Source organism: Panicum hallii, chromosome 7 (genome assembly GCF_002211085.1).
Source record: "Panicum hallii strain FIL2 chromosome 7, PHallii_v3.1, whole genome shotgun sequence".
Classification (NCBI taxonomy): Eukaryota; Viridiplantae; Streptophyta; class Magnoliopsida; order Poales; family Poaceae; genus Panicum; species Panicum hallii.
The window spans coordinates 36,650,727-36,663,466 of NC_038048.1; the positions used below are offsets into that span (position 1 = coordinate 36,650,727).

At 45.9% G+C, this 12,740-nt stretch overlaps 2 protein-coding genes across 4 annotated transcripts; one reads left to right on the plus strand and one right to left on the minus strand.

The window, feature by feature from the left end:
- Positions 1 to 1,625: 1,625 nt before the first annotated feature.
- Positions 1,626 to 5,745, plus strand: LOC112901063 (cryptochrome-1-like). 2 transcript variants are annotated; one of them, XM_025969891.1, is made up of 5 exons: positions 1,626 to 2,331; positions 2,977 to 3,195; positions 3,502 to 4,208; positions 4,313 to 5,127; positions 5,404 to 5,714. In XM_025969891.1, the coding sequence occupies exons 1-5, from the start codon at positions 1,980 to 1,982 to the stop codon at positions 5,453 to 5,455; spliced, it is 2,145 nt and encodes a 714-aa protein (XP_025825676.1). In that variant the 5' UTR covers positions 1,626 to 1,979; the 3' UTR covers positions 5,456 to 5,714. The 2 variants fall into 2 exon arrangements, with proteins under 2 accessions (XP_025825676.1, XP_025825677.1); XM_025969892.1 differs by having other exon boundaries at positions 1,627 to 2,331; positions 4,313 to 5,161; positions 5,404 to 5,745.
- Positions 5,746 to 6,657: 912 nt separating this feature from the next.
- On the minus strand, positions 6,658 to 12,163 carry LOC112901064 (ubiquitin carboxyl-terminal hydrolase 4-like). 2 transcript variants are annotated; one of them, XM_025969893.1, is made up of 6 exons: positions 10,238 to 10,906; positions 9,657 to 9,773; positions 8,537 to 8,635; positions 8,082 to 8,264; positions 7,811 to 7,992; positions 6,658 to 7,567 (listed from the first exon to the last, which is right to left on the minus strand). In XM_025969893.1, the coding sequence occupies exons 1-6, from the start codon at positions 10,370 to 10,372 to the stop codon at positions 7,168 to 7,170; spliced, it is 1,116 nt and encodes a 371-aa protein (XP_025825678.1). In that variant the 5' UTR covers positions 10,373 to 10,906; the 3' UTR covers positions 6,658 to 7,167. The 2 variants fall into 2 exon arrangements, with proteins under 2 accessions (XP_025825678.1, XP_025825679.1); XM_025969894.1 differs by lacking the exon at positions 10,238 to 10,906 and adding an exon at positions 11,680 to 12,163 and having other exon boundaries at positions 6,707 to 7,567.
- Positions 12,164 to 12,740: the final 577 nt, after the last annotated feature.

The following is a 12,740-nucleotide window of genomic DNA, read 5'->3' on the forward strand; positions in this document are numbered from 1 at the left end:
CGGCCGGGTCGATGGGAACGCGTGCCTTGCTGGCTCTCGCTCGCTCGCTCTGTGGTGGTGGCCGTTCGAGCAACGAATTCCAGGGGGCTCCGGCCGCGGCCGGGGCGGCGCTGCTCGCCGATGCTCGATCTTCCCTGTTCTGGAGCAGGCGCAGGATCGATCGGCAGCGGCGGTCAGCGCTCGATCGGGCGCCTTTTTTTCCGGGCATGAGGTGACAGCGCCGCTGCGTCGTCCGACGACGTGCGGTGATCATCATGTGCCAAGTTAGATAGGTTCTCTTATCATCTACAGGGAATATATATATTCGTCACTAGGATCTGTGGATGCAAAAGCAGCAGGCCATGCGTCCCTGCCGGCTCCCGTCCGTGTGTCAAAGCTCGCCCCAAAGCTTTTTTTTTCTTCTCCCCCTAGATAGACCGATCAGCTCGTCTTTTCGGCTGTAGGTCAAGCGCAAGCGCGCAACACACCATCAAAAATGGCTAGATGCTTGGCGTGTATATATATATAAATATATATATAAGTATATAACTTGTCCGTACGACCATGCTACGACCAAGTCTTTTGGGGAACTTGATTATAGATAGATAAAAAAAACCAGCGAAGTGATTTGATCTCGTGATTGTGACGGATTTGTACAGCATACAACTTGTTTTTTTTTTACGGAACATGGTACATACACAGTACAGACGCATATGTTCACGCACACAGAATATGCGTACGAAATTATCTAATTGTATGAGCACCTCTAAAATATCGAACCCACGTATCGTGAGATTTTACAATACATTACTTATTGCACTAAAAGTAATAGTAAATAAGAAAAGGTATCTGTATTACGACATGATGTCATTTGGAGGATTAGTCGCCGCTAGAAGATGCCGTCACTAAAGTAGTACAATTAAAAGTTCGAACCAACCATGCAGACTTTTTAAAATAAAGTTTAGCTTTGTGTCAGATAAGATGATGGAAATCCACATGTACGTAAGGAAAATGGCAAAGGTTTGGGTGCGTTACTTTGGGCACAATAGACAGAAAGTTAGACGCATCATTTTTTCTATATACAGCTTCTAATTTCTTGCTCCAAAGTTTAGGGGGATACCTTTTATGCCAGTGTATTTTTTATTACAGGTCTTTTCATTACTTCAAGAGTTTATCTTATTTCAATAAGACCAATGCGATTGATTCCCTTTTTTTGAAGAGACCTTTTTTTAATCAACTAGAAATCTTTAAATCTCCACTCGACCATACTAGCCATTTGATTATCGAGTTTATATTGTACGGTGTGTGCTGCCTTGGCTGCTTGGGTCGTTTAAAAACTCTGCATCTCTTACTGACTAAAATTTCAACATACTGAATATAAAACCTTCCCCTATTTTTACATCATGCGATGTTTACTTAAAAAACCACAGGTAATTCTTTACAAGAAAGCCATTTTTCACATTAACTGTGCAGTTACAAATAATTCAAGGGTTGATTGCTTTTTTCCCTGAAAATGCAAACTTACACATACGCATGCTCGGCAGCTCAATTTCTTTCTCCCCCTTTTTTGTCGCATATACTGTGCAATACAAATGGAGGGAATATTATATGGAGGAAGAGGGTGAGGACCAGGAAGATAAATGGACAAGAGAAAAGTTAGATCAAATCCAGCCAACCAATCCCGATATCCACAGCCTCTTTCTCCATTGGACCAGAACTGTCCCAACCAAAACCAGAAGCACCAACTGCAAGAGCACCAACACCGAACAAAAACATAATCAAATTGCGAGCCCAGAAATACAAGGAAAAATATTACTCCTGCAACTCGTGCGGTGCACTCCTCCACTGTTCTTGGGAATCTTGGGAGGAAGAAAGTAGAGAGTCTCCGAGCTCCCTGCCAGTTCGTGGCGCGAGTGGCTTCATGGTTTCTTGACGTCCTCTCCTCTTGATCCAAGAACTCGGGGGGTTTCTTGGACAAGTGGTTCTTGGATTGGCTGGCCATGTCGGTCTCGTCCTCGTCCATGTGCGGCGGCGGGGAGACCGGGATGAGGATCGTGGTGTGGTTCCGGAGGGACCTCAGGGTAGAGGACAACCCGGCGCTAGCGGCGGCGGCACGCGCCGGAGGGGAGGTGGTGCCGGCGTACGTGTGGTCGCCGGAGGAGGACGGCCCTTTCCATCCGGGGCGCGTGTCCCGGTGGTGGATCAGCCAGAGCCTGCAGCACCTGGACGCCTCGCTCCGCCGGCTAGGGGCAGGAAAGCTCGTCACGCGGAGGTCGACCGACGCCGTCGTCGCGCTGCTCCAGCTGGTCCGCGACACCGGCGCCACGCACGTCTACTTCAATCATCTCTACGGTTTGTTTCTCCCTGTCGCATATGTGCTCAGTGTTTTCAAGGAAAACTAGTTCTTTTCATAGTGGTATTAGTCGACAGTCGTATCCAGGATTCCCCTTCTTGTTATGTTCATGCTTCAAGTTCAACTCTTGAACTTGGCTAGAGTAGATGAAACAAATAAAGCAAGTTTATTACCTTTTTTTATTTCAGTATTCATCTGATTTGCTCCATGTTGAGCAGATCTAAAAGGTCATTCTGACAGTATATTATTAATTTAGTGCTTGATATAGTAGTAGTATTAATGTATCTTATTAGCATACCACCAGAATCCACATGTCAACTTCTTCACAAGTTAGCAACTCTGAACCCTGGTCTCGAGTCTTGGATCATGACATACATGTCAACTGAGGTTACTCACTGCTATCAATATAAACTTTATCTATCAAGTAAATTCTCAGCATTTCGCCATCTCCCTCCTTAATTCCCAAAAGTTCTTTGCATCCCCAACTAACCATCCCAATGAGGTAACAGCTATATGTCCAATTCCTGTTATAGTAGTACTATGGTTTTCACCCCATTAATTGCTTGTTCTGGAACCAAGGAATCTTGCTTTAAACCATTGAGACCACCACATCTAGCTCCATAACTGTGTCACCATCTTTTCAGACCCGATCTCGCTGGTCAGGGACCACCGGCTGAAGGAGATGCTGGCGGCTGAGGGCATCGTCGTGCAATCTTTCAATGCGGATCTGCTGTATGAGCCATGGGAAGTTGTTGACGATGAAGGGCAGCCATTCACCATGTTTGCCCCGTTCTGGAACAGGTGCCTCAGCATGCCGTACGATCCCCCGGCACCACTTCTGCCCCCGAAGAAGATCAATTCAGGTGCTCGGAGAATTATGAATTCAAATTTTCTAGCTTCTACCTGTTTTCAGAATAATTTACTAATCACAAAAGTTGTTATAGAATTCCGATGCATCATGCTTTGTATATTTTGCAACAAGAATCCACACAATCTCAATCAAAATACTGCATTATCTGTGTTTGTCTTCTGGGAACAATGTATCATACCTGGTTCTTGCCCAATTACTAGTAGTCATTTAGTGCTAGTTAAGCATAGTATCATAAGCCTTCTGCAACAAGTTGACATTGGAATGAGCTCTTAAGTTGATTGGCTGAAATTTTGAACAGGTAACTTATCAATGTGCCCATCGGATGATCTGATCTTTGAGGATGAATCAGAGAGGGGAAGCAACGCCCTTCTGGCCCGAGCATGGACACCAGGATGGCAGAACGCAGACAAGGCGCTAACGGCCTTCCTCAACGGTCCTCTGGCTGACTATTCAGTGAACCGCAAGAAGGCTGATAGCGCGAGCACATCCCTACTTTCACCTCACCTCCATTTTGGTGAGCTTAGCGTGCGCAAGGTCTTCCACCTAGTTCGTATGAAGCAGCTTGTGTGGAGCAACGAGGGCAACCACGCTGCTGAGGAGAGCTGCACCCTGTTCCTGCGTTCCATTGGCCTGCGGGAGTACTCCCGCTATCTGAGCTTCAACCATCCAAGCAGCCATGAGAGGCCCCTCTTGGCACACCTCAGGTTTTTCCCCTGGGTGGTCGATGAGTGGCACTTCAAGCTTTGGAGGCAGGGAAGGACTGGGTACCCGCTTGTTGATGCTGGCATGAGGGAACTGTGGGCGACAGGGTGGTTGCATGACCGGATACGTGTGGTGGTGTCAAGCTTCTTTGTCAAGGTCCTTCAACTTCCATGGCGATGGGGTATGAAATACTTCTGGGACACTTTACTGGATGCTGATCTTGAGAGCGATGCACTGGGCTGGCAGTACATCACTGGCTCTCTTCCTGATGGGCGAGAGCTTGACCGCATTGACAACCCTCAGGTGCGTGCAACCTTTAAGTTCTGAATAAATCAAGCTATTTTAGTGATGACAAATTGTACTGAATACTGATGCACTGTCATGGCAATCCAATTCTTCTGTTCCAGTTTGAAGGCTACAAGTTTGACCCGCATGGGGAGTATGTGCGACGGTGGATTCCGGAGCTTGCAAGGCTGCCGACAGAATGGATACATCACCCATGGGATGCACCTGTTTCCGTGCTACAAGCTGCAGGAATTGAGTTGGGCTCCAACTATCCTCTCCCCATAGTTGAGCTAGACGCAGCCAAAGCCAGGCTGCAAGAAGCCCTGTCAGAAATGTGGCAGCTGGAGGCCGCATCAAGGGCCACAATGAGCAATGGAATGGAGGAAGGCCTCGGCGACTCCTCGGAGGTTCCACCGATTGAGTTTCCTCAAGAATTACAGATGGAAGTCGATCGGCAGCCAGCCCAGGCAATGGCCAATGTGCCGATGACTGCTCGGAGGCGTCAGGATCAGATGGTGCCTACCATGACGTCTTCACTGAACAGAGCTGAAACAGAGGTTTCTGCCGACCTGGGGAACAGTGAGGACACTAGAGCACAGGTCCCGTTTCATGCACATTTCGAACCTCGAGTCGAGAGGCATGATGCAATCCAAAATGCAGAAGGCCCTGCTCCTAGAATCAACGGAGTTCACCAGAACAACATCTTTCAGCAACCTCAGCATCATAGGCGAGAAGCTGTTGCGCCATCCGTGTCGGAGGCTTCGAGTAGCTGGACCGGGAGAGAAGGCGCTGTAGTCCCAGTTTGGTCACCTCCTGCAGCATCAGGCCATTCAGAAACTTTTGCTGCTGACGAAGCTGACGTTTCTAGTAGGAGTTATTTGGATAGGCATCCGCAGTCGCACCGGTTGATGAACTGGAGTCAGCTATCCCAGTCATTGTGAGTTTGGATGCACCGTAACCCATTGTTCTCAGTAAGTTGCATTGTTGTTGCACTCACATTGTAAATTGCATCTTATCGTGATAATATGCATGCTTAAGTACATAAATTGGAGACCTCACCAATGTGAATCTCATATTTAGTGTAAAACAAAAGGGAGCTCAAATTAAGAAAAGTTAACTACTGCGGTGGTATTGGCATTAGTATTACTGCTCAGAATTTTAAGATCTACAGCAGCTGAAATGCTATCTAACATTTGATGAACTGTGACTGCAGGACAACAGGCTGGGAAGTGGAAAACTCCGTGCAGCCAAACCTAATCGGTTAGGGTTTCCTGAAGACGGATTTCAATGTAAATTGTCCACTCTGTTGCTCATCTATATATAGTCTGATGGGCACGCGAACCAGGCAGCTCGTTCCTGTATGTGATAATAGTCGTGTAAATCTAATCCGCTAGAACTTGTGTGATCGATATAGGGTACTTAAAAAAAGTCACTATTACTGATCAGACAATGAAGGTTTTCTGTAATTTTGACCCCTTTTTTGGAGGTGTGCTATGCATGTAAATGTACATTCCCTTGTGTGTCTCTGTTGATCATTGGCGATCTTTGGTTACTATTTTCAGTCTCAATCCGGTTTTTCTTCTTTTTCTTGAGCTGATTATCAGTCTCATTCTCGCAAAGCCTGTGTTGGGCGGAGGAATCATGGTTTGAGAAGCCTGCTTGCGTTGGGGATTTGGGGGCAATATTCTTTCATAATACATGATGAACACGTTAGGAGCATGGATACGATGAGATCTCGATCTGTTTGTTTGGTTCCGCAGGTAGGACCGCTGCCAGGCTAGAACCTGCAGGCAGAGGATTGGACGGAGCCGACCAAAAGATGTCCATGCTTTGCGTTTCTACGCAATTCGACGACGCTCAAAGAATCGTGACTCGTGAGGTCGTTTGCGGTCCCTTGGAAAGAAATCAGTCCAGAGCGCGATGATCGAAGGAAAACGGAAAAAACAAGCACTTAGTTCCAAGATCCAACGAACGGCCTGTGCTGAACAAGGAAACTCAGGATCACGGCAGCGCAGCAGCAGCCACAGTGTGGCCATTGGCCGTTGGACGAGCAGGCCTCACCTGAGCCTCGGGACGCCCGTTGGCGCAACGGAGAGGCCAAGCGGCACTGGCCCCCGTCCAAGCGGCGGAGAGGCCGAGGGCCAGAGCTTGCCGCCACGCGATGCTCTGCCGACTGCCGCTGCCCCTACCGGCGTTCCAGAAGGGTTGCCGCGGCAGCCAATTCAGCAGGGCGCGCAAAAGCTGCAGCTGGTCTCGCCCTCGTTGCAGCCTACGCAGGGGACAGGGACGTGGGTGACGCTACAGATAGTTGGACGGCGTTGATCATGTGGTGCGGCGACGAAGCCTGTTGCCAGTGACTCTGCAAACGGACACCGGAAAGAATCCAGAAACGGAACTGGTGAATCCAGAAAGAAGAAAACGAGCACACGAAACTTGGCATCACCACCACCTCCTATGGAGCCCAGAGGACGACGAATGGAAATTACAAATTAACAGACTGTTACACGAGAGCAGCGTTTCCCCACCTGAAGAGCATTGTTGGTCTGAAGCGGTACATACAACAAGATGTAACATGTAAAACAAGATTCTGACGCCCAGTCTTTACTGACCAAAGCTAACAAACCCAAACATGTAACATGCTTCCAGAACCCAAAGTCATCACAACTGCGAAGTGCGTCCAAGCTTCTGACCTAGAAATAGCAATGTTCCATTCTTTAACAAAAAGATGTTACTCCTGAGAGGAAACTGGTTAGGCGCACTTAAACAATTTACACCTTATTGCATCCCTGGGAGCAAGATTCTATTATCCCCTGTACACTGAAACCACCCAAAATCTGGCGTCCTCATGTCATACAACCTCTTCGATTGGCGATTTTCCATGGAGGTAATGAAATAGTAGCTGTGTAGGTACAAGAGTGAACTTGCATGCTCCAAAGAGAAAGGGTGAAAAGGAACAGGGAAGGCCAAGAAAAACAATCTAACTCTTCCCACCAAGGCCCTCGTAAAACAAGATGTACCCATGGTCTGTGTTGCCTGAGTATTCATGTGAGGAACCGAAGAACGTTTGCAGGGTCTGCTCCTCAACCATCTCCACGTTTTCGTCATCAAAGAACAACCAGTGGTTGTGGCTTTTGACGAGGCTCACATAATGCCCATGGTTGGGGCCACTTCCGACATGGACCACGACAGCGAAGAGGGAGTACTCGGTGTCTACGTCATCGGATGTATTACTGAGCTTCAACTCCATGGGGAATACCACCCGGTATGAAAGCTTCTTATACCTGCCAAGCTGCTCAATGTACTTGAAGCGCTTTAGGTGGATCACCAATATGTGGGGAGCCTTCTTGATCTTCATTCTCTTCTGTGCTTCTTGCAAACTGGAATGGGACCAAATATTGGAGTTCAGCAGTAACAAAGAACTTAAGTCACCAAGGTAACTCCCCACATATTGGGTTCTCACAAAGGTATGAGAAACCAAGGTCACTAAGGGTCAGGGCTTTATGCAATTATGTTGTTGCAAAGATATACCAAAACGAGATGTCCACCAAGTAGAATGAAAATGGCCAGTAAAACTGATAGCTGAAAAAGACAACCTAAGGGAAACATGGTGGTATAGTTACCTGCAGCATTTGTCACAGAAGAATTTGTCTTCTGCATTTAGAGTCTCTGTAGAGCAGAAGTTTTTCAGGCAGCTTGTAATAGAACTATTTTGTTCAATGTCAACACTGAGATCAAGAAATGTTTCATCTCTTGCAGTTACTGTTTCGCATCTTAAGCATCTTGTCTCGTTCGTCAGTATGCCCTGCAAAGTTTGTATCCATGTAAATATGACGGTAAATTGAATCTAGAAGAAAGCTAAAATACAAGGTATTTTTCAATGAGTTCAGTCACCTGAAAATTCTTATGGACCAGGGTAACTGGTGGCTCCTTTTTAACTCCATTGGCTAAAGGTTGAACTGGACCATTTGGAGCTTTTTCAGGAGATGATTGGGGGGAGTCCTTCGCAGCACTAGACTCCTTTTCCAGAATATCAACAAGTTCATTCAACAGGAAATTTAAGAACTCGTGTGCGTCCTACAGAACAACCATGAAAACATATGTTAGTCAAGAGAAGTGACTGCTTTGGAGCCATCGTAATTCGGAAAAACTAATAATTCCTGAAATGACTACTATTGAAGTTATTACAAGCATGTGAGAAGACATGCAGTACTATAAACTGCAATAATGAGACTGCAATTGCTCATATCCATTACTTACTGCTAAAGTAAATATTGCTATGGAGTTTGTTTTGTATTGTGTCCGCAGCAGATCAGATGAAATACATTGCTATAAGATGTGCAAGTTACCTGGTGCATGTAGCTGCGAAACAACTCATTCTGTTTCTTCACTCTCTGAACAAAACGTTTTGGAGCAATGACACCAGTTTTTTTCTTTGCTTGGCTTATCTACATAATACACAATGAGCACCCATTAATTCATTACTCATGGCAATTTCTTGCAAAAGTTTCACATAACATACAAAACACTTATGCAGTAACACCAACAGTCCAACACACATGGAAGGGGTGAAATAATGTATTAACAGACATGTGTCATGTCAAAGTTCTTTATTTTATAACTTCACTTGACAGCAGATCATAGTATATGCCAATTTACAGAACAGCAGCACCCATTACCAAGGTGCACACAAAACAACTGCAAAGCAAAAAGCAGCACAATAAATGCCTTGATAGCCACTACCACAAAGCTCGCATTAATTATGACTTAATGTGAGATTCATTATTCAAACCCCAGCGAAGATGCTATCCAAGCATGTATCCAGCGCATGCATGATGCATACATGAGAGTAAATCCAAAACACAGCATATGTAGCTATAGCAAAATCACAACGAACAGGGGAAATCCAAATAAAGATGATTTAGCAGAATTTGGTTTTTCAGTTTTCATCAGTATCATCTCACTTCAATTATGAAGCAAAAGTAAATCCCCAACAGGCCAACACCTAAATGCATTAAAAGCAGCATAGACACATGGAATCCACATAGATAACCACATATCCATGGCTGGGCCCCTATTGACAGTGTTATCCAAAGAAAACAATCAAACATACACATACAGCTACTGCATGTGTTAGCACTTCAACTAAGGGAAAGGAGCAATTAGTTAGAGATTTTTATACTCATATGTCATCACCAAAATAGACATATGCCAATAACAAATATTTTTGAATATGTGCTTAAACATATGTAGAATACGAGAAAAAGGCACTACACATAACCATCAGGTCACTTGAAAGCAAAACATGAAACTCAGATAAGGCACTACAGGTTACAATCATCTTATGGAATATGGAATCATCATTTCAGCCTCCAGTGGGAGTGTTACCCAAGAAAAGACAAAGTGTGCCAAGGAATTACACCACTCTGCTCATTTTCCAAAATATTTCTCAAACCAGCTACACTTTACCTGCATAAAAAGGTCAGCCAAACAAGTCAAAAGATTTTCCTCTGCGTCTCCTGGATTTTTGTTATTTGCGTAATATTCCAGTAACTGCTCCCTGAATGGAATGCAAAAATAAAGTGCCTGAAACAAAAGTATCACTGTCAGCTTTATGTAGTAATGCCCTTGACAGACATAATACAATGTTAACTACAATACTTTGCACAGGGTACATAATCTGAAGATAATAATTTGCAATACACATTAAAACAGCATCACTGATATCTGTTTTTCCGAGAAATTTTGAAAATTGACATCCAATTCGTGAGCCTTTCAAGATTTGACACTCATATCACAATGACATGTGGGTCGGGGTGTCAAATCTTGAAAGGCTCATGAATTGGATGTCAGATATCAAAATATCTCGTTTTTTCACTGAACAATAATATGAGGGCCATTTCTAATGTGTCCTAGAACGCAATGGTGGAGCAGCCGAATTTGAAAAGGTGGACACAGCACATCAGTGAACAACAGGATTGGCTTTCTTAAGACTTCAGAGACAGCAAATAATGAATGCCGGTACCGATGCCTTAGTCTCATGTAGATACCTCCACAAGACCCTCATCCCCTGCCACCGCCACTGGCGGATCAGGCCATCCCTGACAAAGATGTCTCTCCTGCCACCACCACAGCCAGATCAAGCGCAGCCCGAACCCCGAAGCATGAAACAGCAGCTGCAGCATGTCATTCACAATGTGCTGGACTCATCGCCAATCCCCTTGGCAAAACACAGATTCATGATTTGCTGTGGAGCTGCAGCGGCAGAGAGAAGCAGCTGTGAAGAAGACGGGTTGCTGCCAGAGGAAGGACACAGCAGCGACCATGTTGACAAGGCCTGCAGGGGCAGAACCAGGAGAACAAGAGTGGCAAAAGGGGAGGAAGACAACTCGAGAGGAATGGATTCCAGGGACTGGTGCGGACGTGGTGACGGAGGAAGGACATGGCCAGAATCGCCTCACTCCCCTGGCCTACCCACCACAAAAGGAAAAGGGGGCGGTGACAGGAGATGAATGAGTGGTAGAGGGTGAAAAAAACGAAGAAGTTTCTAGTGGAACAGTAGTAATCCGGGTACACCAAGTGGTATGTTTGCAAAATGGTTTGCGAAAGTGGGTATATAAGCAATTTGCCCATTCAGAAAAGGAAAGCCTACATTAGGCACCTAATAATATACTATTGAAAAAATTACACTGTTTTTCATGACACTGAAACTGCAAAATTCTCAATTAAATGGCTTAACTACTTAAGCAGCTGCCATGTTCCCTAAATAGGTAATTCAAGTCTTTTCTGGTATGACAACCTTGTACTAGTCGTACAAGAATATCTAGTCCCTAGGCACAATACCTATCAAGCCAAGTGGATCACAGTAAGTCGGAAGTCATTGATTCACACAACGTGGTGGTTTCCGACTCAGAAACAGATACGAGTATTATGGGTAGGCATTATATCATAACTCATTGGCAAGTAGTCTTGCACGAAGACATAGAATCGCTGACCAAAAACTATGGGGGTAAGATAAACACCTCTAGTCCAATATTTCGATTACATGCCACAACCAGATTAACTGTTGTAAGATAACACAGAGCACATCCTGCATCACGTACACATAGGATTCCAACCATCTAAACATATCAACACATATGTTACATTACACTAGCACAACTCAAATGTGCTGAGCAACTACTACACAGATAATTTCTATCCAACTATCAAAGGATTCTAACCAAATCAGCAGGCACGTCACATTCGATAGCACATCTCAATCCAGTGGACAAGTGTAAGGCCAACATAATTACTAGCATTAGTCACGGCTATCAAAACTTACTGCCTAAACAAATCAAGGAAGGTGCGAAACCAGGCCGTTTGCCCGTTTCGGGATAAACACACGGGTCACCACACTACGCAGCAAGCTACCGCAGCTAACAGTATCAGAACTAGCATAACCAAGCAGCAAATCTACTAGCTACTGGTTTCAGCGGGAGTGTATGCAGACCTGGAGGACACTGTTGCAGTAGCAGGTGTTGCCGAAGTTCTCGAGGCCGAAGTAGCGCTCGCCTTCCGGGAACTGGTCTCCGAGGGCCTTCTCGAGCTTGGAGCCGCTGGCTCCCATGACCATCCACCGGTCCCACCACCCGGAGGCGGCGCCGGTGAGGTACCGGAACCCTGACCCGAGCCCTGAGCGGCTCCTCTCGGCCGCCGACGAGGCCTCCACCGTGGGCGATCGCACCGGATTTGCCGTCCTAGGGTTTGGTGGCTCCCCGCGCGCGCGCGCGGCGGACGGAGAGGGGGCGAGAGGGTAGGAGGCGGTGGGAGGCTGATGCGAAACCCTAGGGGTTTCGATCCGGGTGGGCAAGCGCCGCGAAGATGAGGAAAGAATTTGCGCTGCTGCTGCTGCAGTTGCTGGCGCTGCTGCTCCTTCCGTTGGGGATTTCTCGCCTTGTTCTGGGGGTGACCCTGATGAAACGGGGGCGACTCGCTTGATTCAGATCGGCCTCGCCGCGGTGGTTCTTGCTGTGTGTGTTCGTGGGCAAGCATTTCACTGGACCTGTGGGTCCCGAGCCTATCTGTATTTCTTTACTTCTCTTTCTACCGCAGATCTGAGCGGTTGTGGGCTTGTGGCTGGTATTGGAATTCTCGTCAGCCGTCATGCCACAAAAATGCAGCTTCTTTTAAGCGCAGAACACTAGCTAGGCACGTTTTTTTTTCCGGGTAGCTAGGCAGCACAATTCTGCCTGTTTACGAAAGCAATTTCTAGCAATTTCTCCTACTAACCAGCTACTATTCTTTTAACAATTTTATCTACTTGGAGATCCTCACGCTTACACTTCTAAGTAATGCAAAGGAATATCAAGATATAATTGGAAGAGTTTCCAAAGAGCATCCAAAAATACCAACCAGATCACCTAAATCTTGCTCATCTAGATCCAGAGGTGTGGTTTAACTTTTTATTATAAGATGAGTCTCATGCTTCGCATCATTTAGCGAACTAAAGACAGAATAACTTTCATATTACTAGTTAGTTTTTCTAAATTCTTATTTATCAAAATAATAGTG

What these genes read in the sequence shown, in the direction of transcription:
- LOC112901064 (XM_025969893.1), bottom strand. Translation starts at nt 10,372, where the DNA reads ATGCTGCAGCTGCTGTTTCATGCTTCGGGGTTCGGGCTGCGCTTGATC. An exon ending in TGGCTGACCTTTTTATGCAG is followed by an intron (nt 8,636 to 9,656) that starts GTAAAGTGTAGC and finishes TGTATTATGTAG; the next exon opens with ATAAGCCAAGCAAAGAAAAA. An exon ending in TGGTCCATAAGAATTTTCAG is followed by an intron (nt 7,993 to 8,081) that starts GTGACTGAACTC and finishes CAAACTTTGCAG; the next exon opens with GGCATACTGACGAACGAGAC.
- LOC112901063 (XM_025969891.1), top strand. Translation starts at nt 1,980, where the DNA reads ATGTCGGTCTCGTCCTCGTCCATGTGCGGCGGCGGGGAGACCGGGATG. An exon ending in CTACTTCAATCATCTCTACG is followed by an intron (nt 2,332 to 2,976) that starts GTTTGTTTCTCC and finishes CCATCTTTTCAG; the next exon opens with ACCCGATCTCGCTGGTCAGG. An exon ending in AGTCAGCTATCCCAGTCATT is followed by an intron (nt 5,128 to 5,403) that starts GTGAGTTTGGAT and finishes CTGTGACTGCAG; the next exon opens with GACAACAGGCTGGGAAGTGG.